At 36.4% G+C, this 20,486-nt stretch overlaps 2 protein-coding genes and 1 long non-coding RNA gene across 3 annotated transcripts; 1 reads left to right on the forward strand and 2 right to left on the reverse strand.

Moving 5' to 3' along the window:
- Positions 1-9,205: 9,205 nt before the first annotated feature.
- LOC110944447 lies at positions 9,206-9,796 on the reverse strand. Its single transcript, XM_022186111.1, has one exon. The coding sequence runs from the start codon at positions 9,794-9,796 to the stop codon at positions 9,206-9,208; it is 591 nt and encodes a 196-aa protein (XP_022041803.1).
- A 6,480-nt stretch (positions 9,797-16,276) lies between these two features.
- On the reverse strand, positions 16,277-17,270 carry LOC110863795 (probable E3 ubiquitin-protein ligase RNF144A). Its single transcript, XM_022113087.2, has 2 exons — positions 16,513-17,270; positions 16,277-16,434 (listed from the first exon to the last, which is right to left on the reverse strand). The coding sequence occupies exons 1-2, from the start codon at positions 17,211-17,213 to the stop codon at positions 16,401-16,403; spliced, it is 735 nt and encodes a 244-aa protein (XP_021968779.2). The 5' UTR covers positions 17,214-17,270; the 3' UTR covers positions 16,277-16,400.
- A 1,130-nt stretch (positions 17,271-18,400) lies between these two features.
- On the forward strand, positions 18,401-18,958 carry LOC110863794. Its single transcript, XR_002549371.2, has 3 exons — positions 18,401-18,538; positions 18,723-18,781; positions 18,883-18,958. It is a non-coding gene; the product is annotated as an uncharacterized LOC110863794 (long non-coding RNA).
- Positions 18,959-20,486: the final 1,528 nt, after the last annotated feature.

The following is a 20,486-nucleotide window of genomic DNA, read 5'->3' on the forward strand; positions in this document are numbered from 1 at the left end:
CCATTGACTTTGAATGGAATACCATTCCGAGATTTAATTTCTACTGCACCATGAGGAAAAATATGGGTGATGGAAAAAGGTCCTGACCACCTAGATTTTAGTTTACCCGGAAATAATTGAAGTCGTGAATTAAACAATAGAACTTGATCTCCTACTCGAAATTCATTAGGTTTAATGTGTTTGTCGTGTAAATTTTTCATTCTTTCCTTATAAATTTCAGAGTTAGAGTACGCATAATTCCTTAATTCGTCTAATTCATTTATTTGACAAAATCGATTTTTACGGGCAAATTCTTAATATAAGTTTACATTTTTTATTGCCCAGTAGGCCTTGTGAGCTATTTCTACCGGCAAATGACAACTTTTTCCATAGACGAGCTTGTATGGGGTTGTGCCTATTGTTGTTTTATAAGCAGTTCGAAAAGCCCATAAAGCATCATCTAATTTATCCGCCCATTCCTTTTTATTTAATCCTACGGTTTTTTCAAGTATTCGTTTTAAACCTCTATTAGTCACTTCGGGTTGTCCGTTTGTTTGAGGGTGATATGCTGTTGAGACCCGGTGATAGACCCCATATCTTGTTAAGATTTTTTCGAGTTGATGATTAAAAAAATGGGTATCTCTATCACTTATTAATGCTTTAGGTGTTCCAAAATGAGAGAATAATTTTTTCAGAAATCTTACCACAACTCTTCCATCATTTGTTGGAAGTGCCTCGGCCTCGGCCCATTTAGACAAGTAATCTACTGCCGCACGTATATATTTGTTTCCTTTTGACGGCGGGAAAGGTCCCATAAAGTCGAGTCCCCACACATCAAAAATTTCACAAACGAGAATGCCATTTTGTGGCATTTCGTTTTTGGAAGAAATATTACATGATATTTGGCAAGCATCACATGTCTTAAATAGACTTTGCGCATCTTTGTAAATGGTCGGCCAATAAAATCCTGAATCAAATACCTTTCGTGCGGTACTAACGGCACCATGATGTCCTCCGTATGGACCTTCATGACAATGGCGGAGAATTCTTCTTGCTTCACTACCATGTACGCACCTTCGGATGAGTTGGTCGGCACACATTTTGAAAAGATAAGGATCTTCCCAAAAGTAATGCTTCACATTAGCAAAGAATTTTTTTCTTTGGTGATGTGGCCATCCTTTGGCGACTATACCGCTAGCTAAGTAGTTAGCATAATCGGCATACCATGGTTCTTCCTTGTATTCCACCATTTCTAGGGACTCCGTTGGAAATTTTTCGTTGATTTGCTTGTCCCTAGTTGCCTCCAAAGCTGGGTCTTCTAAGCGTGAAAGATGATCTGCCGCGGTGTTTTCTGCTCCTCTTTTGTCTTTGATTTCAATATCAAATTCTTGGAGGAGTAAAATCCACCTGATCAAACGGAGTTTTGCGTCTTGTTTCTTGAAAAGGTATCGAATGGCTGCATGATCTGTATAGACTATTGTTTTAGAAAGAACAAGATAAGAACGAAATTTATCAAAAGTAAATACCACAGCTAGTAATTCTTTTTCAGTTGTTGTGTAATTCTCTTGTGCATCGTTAAGTGTTTTACTAGCATAATAAATTGGGTGAAAATGCTTTTCTTTTCTTTGTCCCAAGACTACTCCAACTGCAAAGTCACTTGCATCACACATGATTTTGAAAGGTAATTTCCAATCAGGCGCTATCATGATAGGTGCATTGACTAGCATTTCCTTGACGGTTAGAAATGCTTGATTGCAATTCTTGTCAAAGATGAAAGGCGCATCTTTTTCAAGTAATTTTGTTAGAGGTCTTGAAATTTTAGAAAAGTCTTTGCTAAATCGCCTATAAAATCCGGCATGCCCTAAGAAACTTCTGATTGCTCTAACGGAGGATGGTGGAGGCAATCGAGAAATAGTGTCTATTTTTGCTCGATCAACTTCCATTCCTTCGCTTGAGATCTTGTGACCGAGCACTATTCCCTCTGTTACCATGAAATGGCATTTTTCCCAGTTAAGGGCGAGGTTAGTTTCCTCACATCGGGATAACATTCGTTCAAGGTTATCGAGGCATTGGTCGTATGAGTCTCCAAAGATAGAAAAGTCGTCCATGAAGACTTCCATTGTCTTTTCTATCATGTCATGGAAGATGGCCACCATGCAACGTTGGAATGTTGCGGGGGCATTACATAGACCAAATGACATGCGTCGATAAGCAAAAGTTCCATAGGGACATGTGAAAGTTGTCTTTTTTTGGTCTTCGGGTGCTATCGGGATTTGAAAGTAACCTGAAAAACCATCCAAGAAACAATAAAATTTATGACCGGATAATCTTTCTAACATTTGATCGATGAAGGGTAAAGGAAAGTGATCTTTTCTTGTTGCTTCATTTAATCGTCTATAGTCTATACATACTCTCCATCCTGTGACGGTTCTTGTTGGTATTAATTCATTCTTTTCGTTAGTTATTACCGTTATACCTCATTTCTTCGGAACTACCTGGACGGGACTTACCCAGGGACTATCTGAGATAGGGTAGATAAGTCCAGCATCAAGTAATTTGATGACTTCATTTTTAACCACTTCTTGCACATTTGGATTTACTCTTCGTTGGGGTTGTATTACCGATTTGTAGTCATCATTCATTAAAATTTTGTGCGTGCACATGGAAGGACTTATTCCTTTAATATCTACAAGCTTCCAAGCGATCGCATTTTTGTGTTTTTTCAAAAGTTTAATTAATTTTTCTTTTTCTAAACTACTTAATTTAGACGAAATAATTATAGGTGATCTACCATCTTTGTCTAGAAAAGCATATTCCAAACCTTTCGGAAGTTCTTTGAGCTCAAGAGGTGGGTCTTTAGGAGACTCCTTATTTGGTTGCTCATTTTGATCATGAACCTTAAAGGTTTGTTCTATGGCGACCTCTTCTTCAACAAAGTGGTCAATCTTTTCTCTTGTATCGGGTGGCTCATCTTCATCTTCAATTAGGGGGTCATTGTTTCCAAAAGGATATTTCATTGTGCGCTCAAGATCTATGCTTCTTTTGAATGCCCCTAATTGAAGAGGTAGATTGTTGAATTTCCGGTTTTTCAAAGCTTCGTGAGTTTTTACAAAAGGTCGTCCCAACACTAGAGGAGCGTCATCGAGGATGACAAAGTCGGTTGGGATTACCATTTGATTTGTTTGAACCGAGACATCCTCAACTACACCGATTGATTTTATTATTTTTCGATTGGATAGAAAAATGGGTATTTGAAGTGGAGAAAAATCACTAATACTTAATTTTTCGAAAATGTAGTTAGGCATTATGTTAACACAAAGATCTTTATCAATGGTGATGTTACTAATAAATGGATTTTCAAAGAAACATGGAACCGGTGTAATGTTAATTTCAAAAGGGTCTTCTTTTATTAGCGAATTGATCATTAGTTAAATTAACACTTACCATTTCCTCAATTTTAGTGTTAGTATTTAACTCTTTTAAAAACTTAGCATGAGTTGGTACTAAACAATGATTTTCAAAAGAAGGTGACAAGAGATTAATTTCTTCTAAATTAGACTCTTCTTGAATTTTAATGCTATCGTCCTCACCCCTTTCATTGTTTAACTCATGTGTCGGTTTTTCACTTATTTGTTCTTCCATTTTTAACTCTTCAACTATCGTTTCTTTATTTAACTCTTCTCTTGCGCGAGACTCATCTTCCCTTGCGCGAGATTCTTTTATGTATCGCTCGATAGTTTTGAGTTTTTCTAATATCCTATCGGTCACTTCGGTGATAGAAAAAGGATCGGGATCCTCAAAGATTGAATCCGGTTGTTCGATCCTTGGTTCCTCATAGTACTCATATGAAGTAGATGGTTCACACCATTGATCCTCATTGTAAGTATATGATGGATAAGGGTCGTAATTTTGTTCTTCATAGTACTCATATGAGGTGGGTTGTTCACGCCATGGTTCCTCATAATAAGAGTATGTAGGTGGTGGCTCATATCTTGATTCCTCAAAGTATGAGTATGAAAGCTCATACCTTGGTTCATCAAAATATGAGTATGAGGGAGAAAGTTCATACCTTTGGTCTTCATAGGATGTGTATGAAGTCGATGGCTCGTACCTGGGCTCCTCATAATAGTTGTATGAAGTGGATGGTTGAGATGAGTTGTAATATTGAACCGAGTGCGGGTTACCACAATTAGTGCAATAATCCCTTCTATAATCATCCTCCTCATAGGTGTAGTTGTAGTCTCCTGAGTATCGATCCATAATAATCACTCAACAGACCACAACAGAGTCTCGGGGCCAGAAAACAAAAATAAAGACGGAAACAGAGGCTGGACACGACCCCGTGTTCAGTGGACACGGCCCCGTGTTCAGTGGACACGGTCCGTGTTCAGGATCTGTATCTGGGCGTTTAAATTAAAGTTACTGGTTTCGTTGAGCACGGGGGCGTGTTCAGTGAGCACGACCCCGTGTTCAGACTCTGTATCTGGGTGTTTTATGAAAAATATGCAGCACGGCCCCGTGTTCAGGCTACTGTAAATGCAAACTAAACTAAAATGCAGAAAAATGTGCGCGCGTTTTGAAAAGGTTTTGAAAAACTGATTAAGCCGTCGATTTTAAGCTTTCTTAAAATCCTTGTGTCCCCGGCAACGGCGCCAAAAAGTTGATGTACGTTAGGTTTAACATATATTAGGTGTATATTTTAAGCCCTTTTTACACTTTTTAGCCAAGTTTTAAATTTATAAACACGATATTCACTAACACTAAAGAAACATATGGGTAAGTGCACCCATCGTGGACGTAGTATAGTGTTGGTAAAATACCGAGGTCGTCCAAGGACACAAGAGCTTTTAGTACCGGTTTATTTTCAATGTCTAATCAGATCAAAATGTTAGAAAAAGGTTTTTAAACTAGGAAAATAAAACTAACTAAAATGCTGAAAAGTAAAATAAAAATAAAAACAGATAGACAAGATGAATCACTTGGATCCGAATCGTGTGTAGTGTAACCTTTGATTATTTTCGCACTTTTGCACTTGTTTAAGAGATTATCTTAGTTATTGTAGTAGGCCCCTCTTTTGAAGGCGACGTTACCCTCAACCCAGTAGTTTGAGTCAGCAAGGATACAATCCTAAAGGGTTGGATTATTGAAAGATAATTAATTAAGTTATTAATACATAATGTGGTAGGCCCCTCTTTTGAAGGCGACGTTACCTTCAACTAAGTAGTCTGAGTCAGCAGGGATACAGTCCTAAGTAGCCGGGTTAAAGTTTTAATAGTAGTTTAACTTATGAGGGGGTCAAAGAGTTTGGACCCCCACCATCCAATACCGTTGGGTATTGAAGGAGGTCCTACTAAATTTGACCCAGGTCCTTTGCAGGATCTATACACTGAACAATGGCAAGACTCTTACCAAACCGTTCCCTTAACCCCCGACCAGGTAGCCAACATACCTCCATATAGACCGTGGAGATATGAATGATGAAAATCTTTTATTTTATATAGACAGTAAAATAATGCCAAGACACCACGGACAAACGATAAGGAAGAATCACCTTCAACATAAGAAACTAGTAATTAAAGTCATTAATACAAAACCAATTAAAAAGTGCAAAAGATTAAAAATAAAAAGTATTACACTAAACACTTTTCTTCACCAAGTGATGTAAGAGACTTAGGCAAACATGGCCTTTGATAGTCAAGAACTCTTACGATCAATCTTGGATCCCGAGACGACTCACACACTCTATGATGGACAATGGATGATGGAGTTGTGATGGTGGTGGGTGGTAGGTGAAGTGTGAGAGAGGTGGTGTGCCAAGGGATGAGTTGCAAGAGCTCCAATCACTCCTATTTATAGGCTGAACAAAAACTCGGGCACGGCCCCGTGTCCGCTGGACACGGCCCCATGTCCATCCTTCTCTCTTTCTTCATTAAATGCAGTTTGTCTGCACTAGTTGACCACGCCCTCGTGTCCGCTGAGCACGACTCCGTATGCAGAAGCATATCTGTACTATCAAGATTTGCCTGGATTCCGCGAATCTTATAGTTGACCACGGCCCCGTGCCCGCTGAGCACGGCCCGGTGGTGGGCGATGGAAGCTTCTACCACTTTGTCTTTTCTGCAGTCACTTGGGCACGCCCCCGTGCTCACTGAGCACGGGGCGTGTTCAGGCTTTTGTTTTCTTGTTTTGCTTGGGAAGATGCTGTCGGGAGGTCGGGCATGCCACGTTTGTTCCTTTTCTTGTATTTATGTTAGATTTAGCTGTCTTTTTGCTTCTTTTGTCTATTTGAGCTCATTTAATTCTGAAAATACAAAAGGAAGACAAAAGCATACTTTTTCCAATATTAGTACTAAAAAATGGTTAGTTTTATGCCACAATTGATGTAATTTATATGTTGCATTTTGTGCACATCACCTATGCGTGGGGTGTAGGCATACACCTGATAGACACTATTATGCTATATTATGTTTTTATTAAAAAGTGGCGTGTCGGTTAATCATGTATCGGCGTCTAGTTTCGGGCCCCGTCTGTATTGACAAGTATGTACTACTGGTAACAAGAGATATAGTTTGTCCCAAGTTATTTATAAAAATGATATACCTTATGGTATAAAATGGTTTTGAAAAGATTTTCAAAACGTGTCGGTTAATTGTATTTACCAGTAAAAACTGACGTATTTTCAAAAGACTAAGCGCAGGTTAGCAAGTACAGAACTGTGAATTTACTAGTGAAAATTGACTCCATGCAAAGCCTAGTAGTCTTTATGTATTCATTTTTGTAATTTCCGATCCGCCTGTGGATCTTTAGTACACTTTCCGTCTGTATATTATTTTTGAATTTTCGGATACTTGTACTTTGTAATATTCTTTTATAATCCCAAGACTTTCGCTGTGCTAAATGTGAATATCTATATCAATCGTCACACATAAACCCCAAGTACGGGCCCACCGGGAAATCAGGCTGTGACAGAACATAACAGATAGTCCCTTGATTTTAAATGAAGTTTACTCATGGGCTAAAAGGTATAAGAAACTGGTATATATTGTCAAAGTTGATTTTAATAAAGCCTATGACACTTTGAATTGGAAGTTCTTAATCACAGTTCTGACATACATGGGATTCCCGACGAAGTGGAGATACTGGATTTTGGGGGTTTTATCTATCGGGTCAGCATTGGTTCTAATCAATGGCTCACCCACATTGGCTTTTCCCTCGAAAATTGGTCTTTATGCAAGGAAACCCGATGTCCTTGTTCTTCTTCATCCTAGTTATGGAAGCCCTCAATGTGGTGATGTTGAGGGATGTGGATTCTGGAATTTTTCATGGGTCAATCTTATCAAACAATGGTCCAACAAACTCACATTTATTTGAAGCAGACGACGTGGTTTTTGTTGGTGATGGTGATGTGGAATCCGTTAGAAACCTGAACCGAGTTTTGCGGTGCTTTTTTCATGCATGAGGACTCAAGGTGAGCCCCTCAAAGAGTAAGGTATATGGGGTCGGTTTGGGCAAACAAGAGCTGGGGCAGACTGCAGATATTTTGAGGTGCAACACGGGGTGTTTTGCATTCCTGTAAATCAATATGATGGTGGGGGCAAACATGAATCGAACTCTAGCCGGAAACCGGTGGTTGATTTTAATTCTAGATTATCGAGATGGCAAGCGAAAACTTTGTCATTCGCAGAAAACAACCTGGGGTTTTGCAAAGGAACATTTATTGAGCTCCGGTACTACAAGAGTAGCATTTATGCCATTTTTTGGTAATTTAATTCAAAAATATCATTATCATTATAAATTTAATATAAAAAACTTCATAAAAATTGTTTTGGTAAGGTTTAATTTAAATGTATTATTATAAATTGTAAATTAAAGATATATTTGAAGTAATTATGATTTTGTGAGAATGTTTAATAGCTCTAATCTAACAAAAAAATAATCGTTAAGTTAGAAATATTTTTGAATTAAAAAACAAATAATAAGATAAGTATTTAAAATAAGCAATGTTTTAATTTTATGATATTAACCCGATTAAAAAATAATAAAAAACAATTTTCATTAAAATTAATTGTTAAGAGATGATATGGCGTTGACACGTTATTCTTTGAAATCGTTTATTAGAAGTAGGATAGGATATTTAGTAAATAATGTTATGAAACAAAGATAAATAAGTTTGTTTTTATTTATCAATATTATAAATCTGGTAATAATAGTATGGCTTAGTCTGCTGTTTAACACTAAGGAAATTGATATTAACTCGATAGGCTAGTTTTGTAACTCACAATCTCAAGAAGTATCGTGAACTCAGTTTAATTGAATGCGTCAAATACCTTGAATATTATATATACAAGCCTATAATAGATCATATTTATTATCAGTTAGACTAATTCTAACTTTCACGACTTTAGGTTATAGATGTCACCGGTTATCATAGTCAATCTGCATCATGATATCAATGTATAAATTACACACGTGTGATATGTATTTGTAATGTTATGCACATATAGTGGTCCACGTTCATGGAACCACGCCACGTTAGAACCATCGATGCCACGTTGGAGGTGAGCAACAAACCTGCCCCTTCAGCCGTGGTTAGAACCATGTCTCTCCTTCCACGCCCCCACCGACACGGTGTAGCTCCTGCAAAAAACCCTTCTACCCCCAAAAGTGTTGTCACGTTGTTGCTGAATCGGATCGATCAACGCCCCTGGACGCGAACCATTACAAAAGGTCTAAGAGGTATAAAGAGAGAGGATAAGGCTATGCACTATAATATGATGCCCAGGTGATGTGGCATTGTGAAGGATGTGATGGGGCCTTAACACCACAGAAGGGGGCGTGATGGGGGATGGTTTGAGCCTCCTTACGGCGTGAGAGAGGTTTGGTGATGTGGGTCATGCTTTTTTCAACCAATCAGAATATTTTGTATTTTTTTTATCTTGAACTTATTTAAAAATAGTATTATTTTAATTGGTAGTGGGTAGTGAAAACTAGTGAAATCATAGTGAGAGTTTTTTTTTTTGGGTAAAGGGTTACCCCGGTAAATTTTATAAATCACCAAACAAAAGAACAGGGTGTGCCAAAACACTGACACACACTACAAGTCACTACAAACAAGCCAAAAACAAAGCCCAAACACGACAACCACAAAACAAAGAACAACCCGAAAAACAAAAAACACGGCCAAACGACAAAAACTAACAAACTAAACACCCCCCATCAAGAAACTTTAACCCGGGTCTTCAATCAGCACCCTTTCTGGGATCTGCCATCTCGTTACAACTCTTTTGTAATCCATTCGCTTTTGAAGCTTGAAATCCATCAACCGAAGTTGGACAGTATGTTTAATCTTCTCGGCAATCTGGCTCACCGAACCCTGACTTCTGTTGAAAAGCCTATTGTTGCGTTCCTGCCAAATATAATAAGCCGCAGCAGCTATCACCAGCTTACAAACCACTCGATCTAGAGTATTAGAATTCGAGTACCGTTCCATCCACTCCAAAATGGAAACCCAAGATCCAGAGACGGTATCCATATCAACCATAGCCCTTACTTCCCTCCAAACCTGCGAAGCAAAATCACAAGAGAAAAACAAATGATCTCTAGAGTCTCTGTCATGCTGGCAAAGTGGGCAGCACATGAGTCTTAAGTTTGTTTCACTACCCGCTTCCCAAACACGCAACCGGTCCTGTGTTCGGAGCTTATTTTTAATAACTAGCCAAAGGTGAAAAGAATGCCGGGGAATACACTGGCCGAACCAAACCATATTCACCCAGCTAACAGGATTATCTCGGTTACGAATGTTGTGCCAAACTTCCATCGAACAAAACTGTCGCTGGTTGCCCTCTAAATCCCTCCAAACCGTAAGATCCCGTAACTGAGGATTAGGAGTATCAATGCTCAACCCGATTAAATCATAGTGAGAGTTAGTGAAAAAAAAAGTGAATGAAAGTGGTGTGATTAGATAACAGGTACTTTATGACGTAACACTGATGTAAAGTGAAAAAATGTGATATGATAGTGGATGAGACCAAGGAATCAAGATGAGTAATTTGGAGTTGTCCTTAAAATATCCATTCAACTTTTGTGAGGCTAAGCCTGAGTAAAGTAACTTTACAGCTTAACATTCTACCCCAATCTAGTATGATGTAGTTTAATTTACGTTAATTGTTAATTTAGAGTCACATTGCTACTCGATTTTTTTTACTCCATTCACTTGTTTTATAGAATTTAAGTGGTGATTGGCTTCTCATGAATGTTTGAGAGTTGTATGAATTTGTAACACCCCTATCACAACATTTGCATGTTTTTAAAATCAAGATCAATTACAACATTATAGCATTATTTAACTTTCAAAATTCTCTTTTTCTAATTAAGCTTTTAAAGTAGAGACTTAAACAAAAAGCTAGATGTTTTTTTTAAGAGGATCTTGCAAGTCAAGACCAATATTTTCAGTCATGTCATGTTTTTCTTTACTATTGTAGGTTTCAAAGTCACATGCATGATATAAAATAGTTATATGGTAGTATGAGATCATACTTCTAACCACTATATCAACCATGTCTTTTATAATGTGCCTTTATAGCTCTTAGCCATCAGATAAAGATTTGCATTTTCCTCTTTGAATAAAGATGGGGGGTTTTCAATTCTTCATCAAACCGATGATAAGTTTCGCTATTGGATGTTTCTATAAAGATCGTCCAGTTCCTATAGAACCTATCACTAAAATACCCCTAGAGAGAGATAAGGTCAAGCGGAGCGAAAAGGGTTTTCCATGAGATGGGAAATGAAAACTATTAGCCCCACACGAAGTTTGTGAATAAGCGATTGTCTGATAATGAGCAAGGAATATCCGTCTTTCTGCTAAAGAGGATGTATTGAACTCATAATTCATTAGATACTTTTTATGAATGTCAACTAAGTCTCGTAAGTAAATTGCTCCCGGTTGTTCAATCATTTGATAACCAGAGTCATTCTTTGATAAATGATCACTATGAGTCAGACTCAATAAAATTTGATCAATCCTTTTTTCTGTCGTTAAGGTGGAGAACTGAACCAAGAATTCTCTTTTTTCATCATCAATCGAATCACTGTTTGCAACCCAGGATTCTATTTTATCATCAATCCAGTCCCCGTTCACGTTTTTTCTTTTTCTTATCAATGAATAGATCTCTTTACTTGTATGACTTAGATGTCTCGTATTTCTTGAAAAAGTGATTCGATTGATGGGATTTTGTATGATACTTATGAGATTGGTGGGATTTGGTATGATACTTATGGGATTGATGGGCTTTGAGGGTTTTTTTGCAGTCATGTGTCGGTGTGTTAACGAACCTATCAGTAGATGGATCAAACGTTGGTGTGCTATCGAACCTATCAGTAGATGGATCAAAGGTTCAGGGGCAGATCTAGGCCACTTTTGTGGGTTGGTTTAGAAAAAATGGGAAAAAATAGTGAGAACCTCATATGATTTGAAAAAAAATAGTGAGAATTAGTGAGAATCTATCAAAAGGAACCCAGTAAAAAAAGTTTTTAGATCCGCCACTGCAAAGGTTGGTGTGCTATCGAAACTATCAACTCTTTTGGTTTAGCATCTAAAATTCGTAAGGAGAAGAACAAGGGATACATTGATTACACATGTTAAGCTTTTATCACAATGAAAGCACATGTATAATGTTTGCTAAACTTATCCTAGTGAAAAAGAGATGCATTGATTACACATGTTAAGTTTTTACAATCCTAACACCTTTTCACTAAGTTCTTCACAACGATGACCAAACAACCCATGTACCAAAACTAACTTAAGTATAATATAATATTTTTATCAACAAGTTTATATACATTAGAAAACTAAAATTCATTAATACATTTCTTAATTTCTCTTTAAAGTCGGTCATTCTTTACACCTCTATATAATTCAGTATTACCATTAACTCCTTTATGGTAAGAATCCATTGTCAATGTATGTAAAACGACGAATTTGTAAAATATGAAAGATCGGAGTAAAGTTGAAGATAGAAAAGTATTAGGGTAAAAAAAGAAAATTGTTTATGACAAGTATCCATGAAATGTTCATACAATGGAGCCATGGAGGCGTAAAAAGGTCGATGACAAGATCTTCCTCTTCCATATTGACCTTTTTTCTTTTCTATATAATCCACCCCCAATACATATACATATATATATATGTATATATATATATATATATACTACTTATGATATTAATTCTTTTGATTAATCATATTTTTTTAGATCTAAATGGTGAGATTAACATGAAAGAGATGTATGTTTAGTGAGAATATTAAAACCAAGAAGTTTATAATTAAATAATTTAACATTTCAATAGTCATGAATGGTTACCGATTGAAGATGTTTTTTTTTGTTTACATCCATTTGGTTTGGACTTTACATGTCATTGTTAATTATTGAAGGAAGTCAACCCTTTTTAAAAAAAAAAAAAAATCTAAAATATTCCCTTTACTAACATGTATCACCAATAATGTCATCCATTTTACTATAATATGTGGCTTTGAATCATATTGTCATGCCTTACTTTGAAATAAGTTTTATTTGAAAAAATAAATAAATGATAGCTCCTATTGTCATGCCTTACTTTGAAATAAGTTTTATTTGAAAAAATAAATAAATGATAGCTCCTAATAAACTTTTTTGGTTTGTTTAAAAGCGGACTTAATGTGTGCATTCCAATTAGGTGAAAATTAGTTAATGTGTGATTTTATCAGACAACACAACCATACGTCTTGTATGGGTTTGCTTATTATTTACGTTATAGAATTAATTAAACATCACTATATTTTTAAATATGAGAAATGACTACCCTACCGATTCATCGATTAAAGTTGTTTCCAAAACAAATAACGTCAAAAGCAATTAATTTTTCTTCGAACGATAACTTTTATTAAACCAACCCAGCTAGCAAGCAACTAACTAAAGGCAGAACAACACAACACAAGAGCGAACAAACAACAAAATTACACATGAAAAGATTCCCACTTGACCCAATCAAGGCCTTCCAACTTCGCCGACTTCTTGATTCTTAAGGGTGTGCGGAGCGGTAGTCGGCAAAACTCGGCAAACCGTTTTGCCGAGCGGCAAACACCGCCGCCGAGGTTTTGCTGACGCGGCGAAGGTTGTGGTGCGGGGAGGGGAAGCCGATGCGGGGAAGGTGATTGAGAGAGAGAGAGAGGGTATTGTGGGTGGGGTCCATTTCTATCTCAACCAATCACAATTTTTTTCTTTTTTTTTAAATAGTTTACCACTTCACCAAGTGTCTAAACCATTGCCAACACTTTTCACCAAAGTTTAAACACTTTTGACTGATTGACATGGCGCGCTCTGATTGGTCGGTTTTTTGGTTTGCCACTCCAAAGTGTTTAACCACTCCTTACACCCTAAGAAGCTCAACGACTTGATTTCTTCTATGATTTTCTCTATCTTGATGGGCTCTCTTAAGAACAAGCATTTATTCTGAATTCGCCAAATACCCCAACAAGCAATAAGAGTAATGGATTGAGTAACTTTTTTCCTCCTGTGTTTTGTCCCTCCCACCCAGTCATATACTTATGAATCTCGAACATTACTTGCACTGAGAAAGCAAAGATAGGATTAGTTTAAAAATACATAAGATATAAAAAAAGCGAAGGAGATTCAAACCTTAGTGTTCAACCAACATTTCAAAAAACCCTTTTTTTCCAGTTGGCCAATTTAAATCGCTTAACTTGCTGGTTTTTTTGGTTCGATCAGTTTTAATCCGATACGTTGGTTAAGTGGTTCAATCTAGCTATTTTTTCTGAAAGGCCAATTTGGATCACTAACGGAGCACTGAAGTATCATCGTGCCACCGGCGGAACCACTTGATCATATCCATCTCCACTAGGCTATAATGTCCATACACCAATTCAGGAGGAAACCCAATAAATATAGAGGAACACACCCTTTGTGGGAATCGAACCTTGGACCTAATGGTTCATAAGTTTTATCCCACCCTAACAGTGGTGGACGCAGAAATTTTGTCTTGGGGGTGCGAAATATTTTTAAATATTTTAGGCCCCTAGCTATATAAAAAGTTCGGTTTATAGCGGGTCGGGTTAGGTCATGTAAAATAAAAGAACATTAAACTAAAATTTAAATTTTCATCAAAAGCACGTCAAAGTGTTAAATGTCATTACAAACATATTTAAAATTGGGCCCTGCGGGTTTTCATTTTTTTTAAATCTATCCAAAATATCATCTAGAGACACTTTCCTAAGCAAGTCTTTCATATACAACTATCACTTAAATTCTCAATCCCTTTCATCTTGACAAATCGTTCCATAAGATATCTATTCATGGTTCCTTTCACATATATATCGCTCCATAAGTCCATGAAACAACGCTAAGCACTTAAACAAATAAGCAATCATCAACCATAGTCTATAATTTTCAATTTTAAGTTTCAAACATTCAAGTCCTGGTTTTAAATGTTGATTACTTATTGCTAATCATTCAAACAAACAAAACTTTAAATAAAACAACAAAATCATTAACTAAAGTCTAAAACAACAACAAAAAAAAAAAATAATCAAAAGACAAAACTAGAAAATTTTAATCAAGGACTCCTAACATACATTTTTTACATTTGTATCAATCAGTTAGCTTAGTGACATTTAATTTGAGTTTTTTTTTTTCTAGGAGCATTTCAAATAGTAATTACATAGAATACATATATAATTAATATGGAGAGATAATGGATCTTTAAGCAAACTAATAATTTAATAAGATAAGAAAAAAATTAAAAAAAAATAAAGAATTGAGTAATAGTAAAAAGGGAAAGGATCACGTGTGCTGCCATCCTGAATTTTGAGTGAGTATCTAAAATTACAAAATTGCCCCATTTCTAAATAAGGTCTTCTTCTCCACTATTTTGCTCAACCTGCAACTAATATGGTGAACATCATTTTTACTCTCTTTTCTTTTAGTTCAAACACATTTTACTTCCACTATTCTTTCATTATCAATTTCATGGGGTGCGGAGTCAAATTTTCATGGGGTGCGGAGTCAAAATTGAATCGTATATATACTTATAAAACCGAAAGTTTATGGGGTGCGCCCGCCCACCCACGGATCCAAGTGGGTCCGCCCCTGCACCCTAAGATGCTACTAGGCTATAATGACATGTGCTTCAATCTAGTTATTGAAGGAGTAATATGATAGCTAGTTAGTTTTATTCTTTTAATATTAGGTATTATTGTGTGAATTAAAGAACATGTGCCAAATTTAGTAACTATTACAATTTCATTAATGTCAACCACTTGGTAACGTGTTAGCTGGAAAGTTGAATTCATTCAATATTTCAATTTCAATCCAAGTACAAATTGAAGATTTTTAATGTGTATAAATGGGCTCAAAGTGAACCACTGGGTCTCATTCTTAAGACAACTACATAAATGGGCTCAAACCACCCAATATATTTCAATGAATTATAAATGGGCTCAAAGTGAACCAATGGGTTTTATTGTTAAGACAATTACTTGGGCCAACATTTAAGTGTCCAACTTGACACCAAATTGTAACTGGGCCTTTTAGTAATTGCAGGCTTGCAGCCTTACCCTTTAACTTGATAAAAGTTTTGAAATGGAGCATTTCAATAATTTATAGGCAACTGCATAGTTGTTTTCCATTGTCAATTTGTCATAGCCTAAAAATATATTTGAAAGAAATTATTATTTCCAAAAGAAAAAAAAATTAATCATACTCAGACTAATGATAGTTATCTTTTGAAAAAGAAAATGGCAAACATGCAGACTATACGATGTGATGGTATAACTACTAGATTGATAAAAAAACAAAAAAGAAAACAAATGTGTGAAAGAAACGAATAGAGAGGAAAAAGAAACAGAGGGAAGATAAAAATAAAATTTGATTTCGTGGTATGAAGTTCAAATGAAATGAAAAGAAAAAAAAAGTTTTTTTTTTTTTTTTTTTTTTTTTTACCGGAAACACAAATTTTTTCCTAGTTTTTTTTTCCGTTTTTTTCAATTCTTTTCCTTCCTTTCACCTCTCTTCTTCAAAGGTACTCGAAAATAGGGTAAAATTATTCTACAAAAGCTCCTAATAATAAGAAGTGTATAAAGACATAATAGATCGTACAATATAACATAATTTCGAGCAAAATATAACACAATGCTAAAAAATATAACACAATGTCGAAGAAAAAAGACACAATGAGTCACAAAACACAACGATGCAAATATAAAAAAGACATAATGAAAAATAAAAAGACACAATGATGTATAAAAAAAATTCTAAAATCTACAAGCAAAACCCTAAAATCTCATATCGCGGAGTTCGATAAGACGGTTCCAATGCCGCTTGAATGAGGTCAACCAGAGTCCGTTTGATAGCCTTCTTATGACTTTTTAATTTTAGGATATGTTGTATTGGAAACCTTTCCCACACCTGCAACAACAAAACTCATCATCAACAACCACCGGTGACCGGACACACTTAAATTATATAAAAAATCAAATTTAATACCTGCAAGCTATGTAGTTGCAACCACTAACTTTTTCCACAAAACGCTTGCAGTTTGGGCACCTCTTCCATCTTTTTTCCTTTGCAAGATTCATTAACAAGATATCATTTGGATTTCTCTCGTCCTTTTTCAAGCTTTGAAACTCAACACAACTGATCCCACAATGCCATGCAACCTTACACTGCGCGCAAAACAGGCGATTGCAATTCGGGCATTCTGATTGCGTTACAACGACCCCACCGTCATCCACCAACATTGCAGAACAGTCCTTAAAGGGGCAGTAGAACTTCTGAGACTCCATGATGACAGACTCACAAAGAATGCTCTCCCATCTTTCCAACACTTCCTTTGGAACAATGGACCGACATGCTTCCGGCCCTATCACCCCTTTGCAACTAGGGTCTGGGCACTTAACCTTTGTCAAGTTCTCCTTGATTTTAACCGCTACGTGTTGCCTGATGCAGTCTGAGCAAAAGAGATGGTTACAAATGCCGGTGTTGTCAAACATCTCAGAGGCTGTCTTTGTGTCCATGCAAATGCCACAGAAGCTATACAGTGTTTTACTTTCTCTTTTTCTTTTTTTATTTAGTAGTAATGGTTTCTTGGATGATGAACATGCTTGAAATTGGGTAGCCGAATTAATAACAAAGATTTCATCATCTTCATTATCATCTTCAATGATGATAACATTACTGCGAGCCATGTTCTTTAGAATCTAAAAATAATAAATGCGTAAGTAAAAGCAACAGATGTTATGGAATATTATTCAAAACAAGGAATGACAGAAGCTATAAATATGGAACTGAATCATCAAAAGTAATACATGAATCAAGCAAGTAAATAAAAGAAATTTAGAAACAATTTTATAATTAATGAAAATGTTTGAAATTAGTTTAAGATTACGAATTCAAATAATGAGTAAGACGTCCGGATAACAAATGAAATCTTTGACGTGAATAGCGTCCCTCATCCTAACAAACCATGCATATTAATTTCAATCATTTGCAGAATAGGTACCTATGCTTCTTGTTTTGCCAATATTTACCCTTAAAACTTAGAGCATCCACAATAAGACTCATTAAAAACATCTAAAAACATGTCCAGTCAGCTACCACATCAGACAAAACTTACCCTTTAAAAACATCAAAAACCCACCCAATAAAAAAACACATAAAAACATTGTAACATCATCACCACCTTTTACATAAATTAAAGGTTTTTTTTTTTAATTTATCACCCAACCCCCCACCCTTTGGCCCCACCACCTGACAACATGCATCTCAAATATGCATTCTTCACGAAATATGCATCTCAAATACATTGGAAAAAAATAATACTCACAATAGGAACAAATGGATGAGGTGGACAAATGGCAAAAAGCAACCCAAAAATTGAGCTATTGGGGATGGTCTTAAAATATAATACATTTAAAATAGAGAAAAATGCCTGGATAGTCTCTGTGGTTTCGTATTTTTTCACCTATAGTCCCCAACTTTCTAAAATTACCTGAATAGTCCCTAACTTTTCATTTTTTGTTCCCGGATAGTCCCTGGGTCTAACTTCAGTTTGTTTTCTCTGTTAAATGGGTGTGAAATGACCAATTTACCCTTTCCTTTAAAAGGCCAAACCACAGGAACTATCCGGGCATCTTCTTCATTTTTAGAGAAAAACCCCACCACAACACTTCATCTTCAACCTCCACCCAACATCACCCTCCTCCACCCTCCACCATCACCTTCTTCTCTGCAATTTTCTTTGAAGAAACCCTAAAACACCCAAGTCACCTCACACCCCCCTCATCACCTCTGTCTCTCTCTCTGATGATTACCAACGGCGATGATGCCGGCCCGGCCACCGTCTCGTAAAGGCACCAAGATGATTTAGAGTGTGTTGATGGAAAGCATTCACAAATCAAAGGCTGAGAAGGCTAGAGAGAAGACGTTGTCTGATCAGTTTGAGGCTAAACGTGTCAAGAACAAGGCTAGCCGGGAAAGGAAATTGGCTCGCAAGGAGGAACGTTTTGCTCAGGTAATTTGTTTTTTTTTAAATGCATTAGTTAATGGTTAATTTGGCATTAATGCTATTTTAAACCAACATGTATTCTTTAATTGTGTTTTGATACATCAATAAGCCGTTCTGATGGTGTTTGTGATTGTTTATTCAACATTCTTATCAAATTCTTAATTTATAACTGTTCATTCATTTTGTTCAGGGCCCACAGGAGAAAGTTCCAGCTCCAGCAGCCGCTGTTCCTGCAGCACAACCTGCACAGTGAGTAAACACATTTGCTTCTGTTTTCTTGATGGATTCTGTTTGATTGTATGCTTTTTCTTTATTTGACAATTGATGGATATTGCCATGATTATTTGCAGGGCAACAAAGAAATCCAAGAAATGAGATCTGATTTTTTTGTCGATGTTAGGTATGAAGAAAATGGGTGCTTTAAAATGTAGAAGATGCCCGGATAGTCCCTGTGGTTTGGCCTTTAAAGGCAAGGGTAAATTGGTCATTTCACACCCATTTAACAGAGAAAACAAACTGAAGTTAGACCCAGGGACTATCCGGGAACAAAAAATGAAAAGTTGGGGACTATTCAGGTAATTTTAGAAAGTTGGGGACTATAGGTGAAAAAATGCGAAACCACAGGGACTATCCGGGCATTTTTCTCTTTAAAATAATACAATTATCATTTATGTACGAAATAACACAATTATCTATATGTATTTATGTGGGAGTTGCAAAGTTCGACTCCAACCACATTTAATTTTTAATGTACTTATTCCTTTTCTTCTATCTCTCAATTCCTAAAGCGATTTTCAATCATTCCAACATCTTCTCCAGCTCTAAAGTTTGAAGTCCTTCTGATCAAACCGGTAAAAAGTTGATCTGATCAAACCACGGTTCAAAAATTGTTCTGATCAAACCACGGTTCAGGCCACCTTAATCAACTCGTTGACTGGCATGAACGGACTGGTTAAGAAGTTCTGTCCATGAACGGATTTATCCCACATCATAGGTTGAGAAAAAAGTTCATTAAGAATTTTTGTTGGATAAAATCTCTCTATCAGAGTAATATTCTTGATTAAGGAATCGATGATGTTCTTGTATGAATTGGTGATTGTAAATGTTACATCTGATGATATATATAAACCGAGGGATATACATAGAATAACCGCCTCGATCTATACTATCGGATAATAGTAATAATAATACATATCATTCTAACTAATTAACTTATAATATATACATATATATATAAAATATAGCTCATAAATTTCCTCCAGGATTAACACCCTCCCTTAAGCTGGATTTCACGAAACTGAAGAAGTTCCTTTATGCGCTGAAAATCTTTGAGTTGTAAGGCCTTAGTAAGGATATCCGCTACTTGCTGCTTGGTAGAACAGTAATACAGTTCTATCTGTTCTTTCTTGACTAAATCCCGGATGAAGTGATATTTAACTCTTATATGCTTGCTCTTGCCATGATACACCGGGTCCTTGGCTAAGCATATTGTCGACTTATTGTCACAATATATTACCGGAGGTTGTTTGATTTTTTCTTCTAGTTCATCTAGGAGTCCTTTGAGCCAAAGTGCTTGACATCCGGCCACTGAAAGTGCAATGTACTCCGCTTCTGTGGACGACAGTGCTACTACCTTTTGTTTTTTCGATTGCCAGGCCACTATACTTGATCCGAGATAGAACACATAACCTGATGTGCTTTTGCTGTCATCGATACTCCCTGCATAGTCACTATCACTGTACCCGAGCAGCAGTGAACCTTTGCTTCCCTTTGAGTATACCAAACCTTGATTCATGGTTCCCTTTATGTACCTTAAAATTCTTTTCCCTGCTTCCCAATGACTCCTTTTTGGATGTTCCATGAACTGACTGATCTTGTTTACAGCGAACATGATGTCTGGCCTTGTATTGGTTAGATACATGAGGCTGCCAACTAGTCTTCTATAGATATTGGG

Source organism: Helianthus annuus, chromosome 6 (assembly GCF_002127325.2).
Source record: "Helianthus annuus cultivar XRQ/B chromosome 6, HanXRQr2.0-SUNRISE, whole genome shotgun sequence".
NCBI classification, from domain to species: Eukaryota; Viridiplantae; Streptophyta; class Magnoliopsida; order Asterales; family Asteraceae; genus Helianthus; species Helianthus annuus.

Excerpts from the sequence above, each read along its gene's own strand:
- LOC110944447 (XM_022186111.1), bottom strand. The coding sequence starts at position 9,796 with ATGGAAGTTTGGCACAACATTCGTAACCGAGATAATCCTGTTAGCTGG.
- LOC110863795 (XM_022113087.2), bottom strand. The coding sequence starts at position 17,213 with ATGGCTCGCAGTAATGTTATCATCATTGAAGATGATAATGAAGATGAT. Across the intron at positions 16,435-16,512 it reads TGCAACTACATAGCTTGCAG|GTGTGGGAAAGGTTTCCAAT; the intron begins GTATTAAATTTG and ends TTGTTGTTGCAG.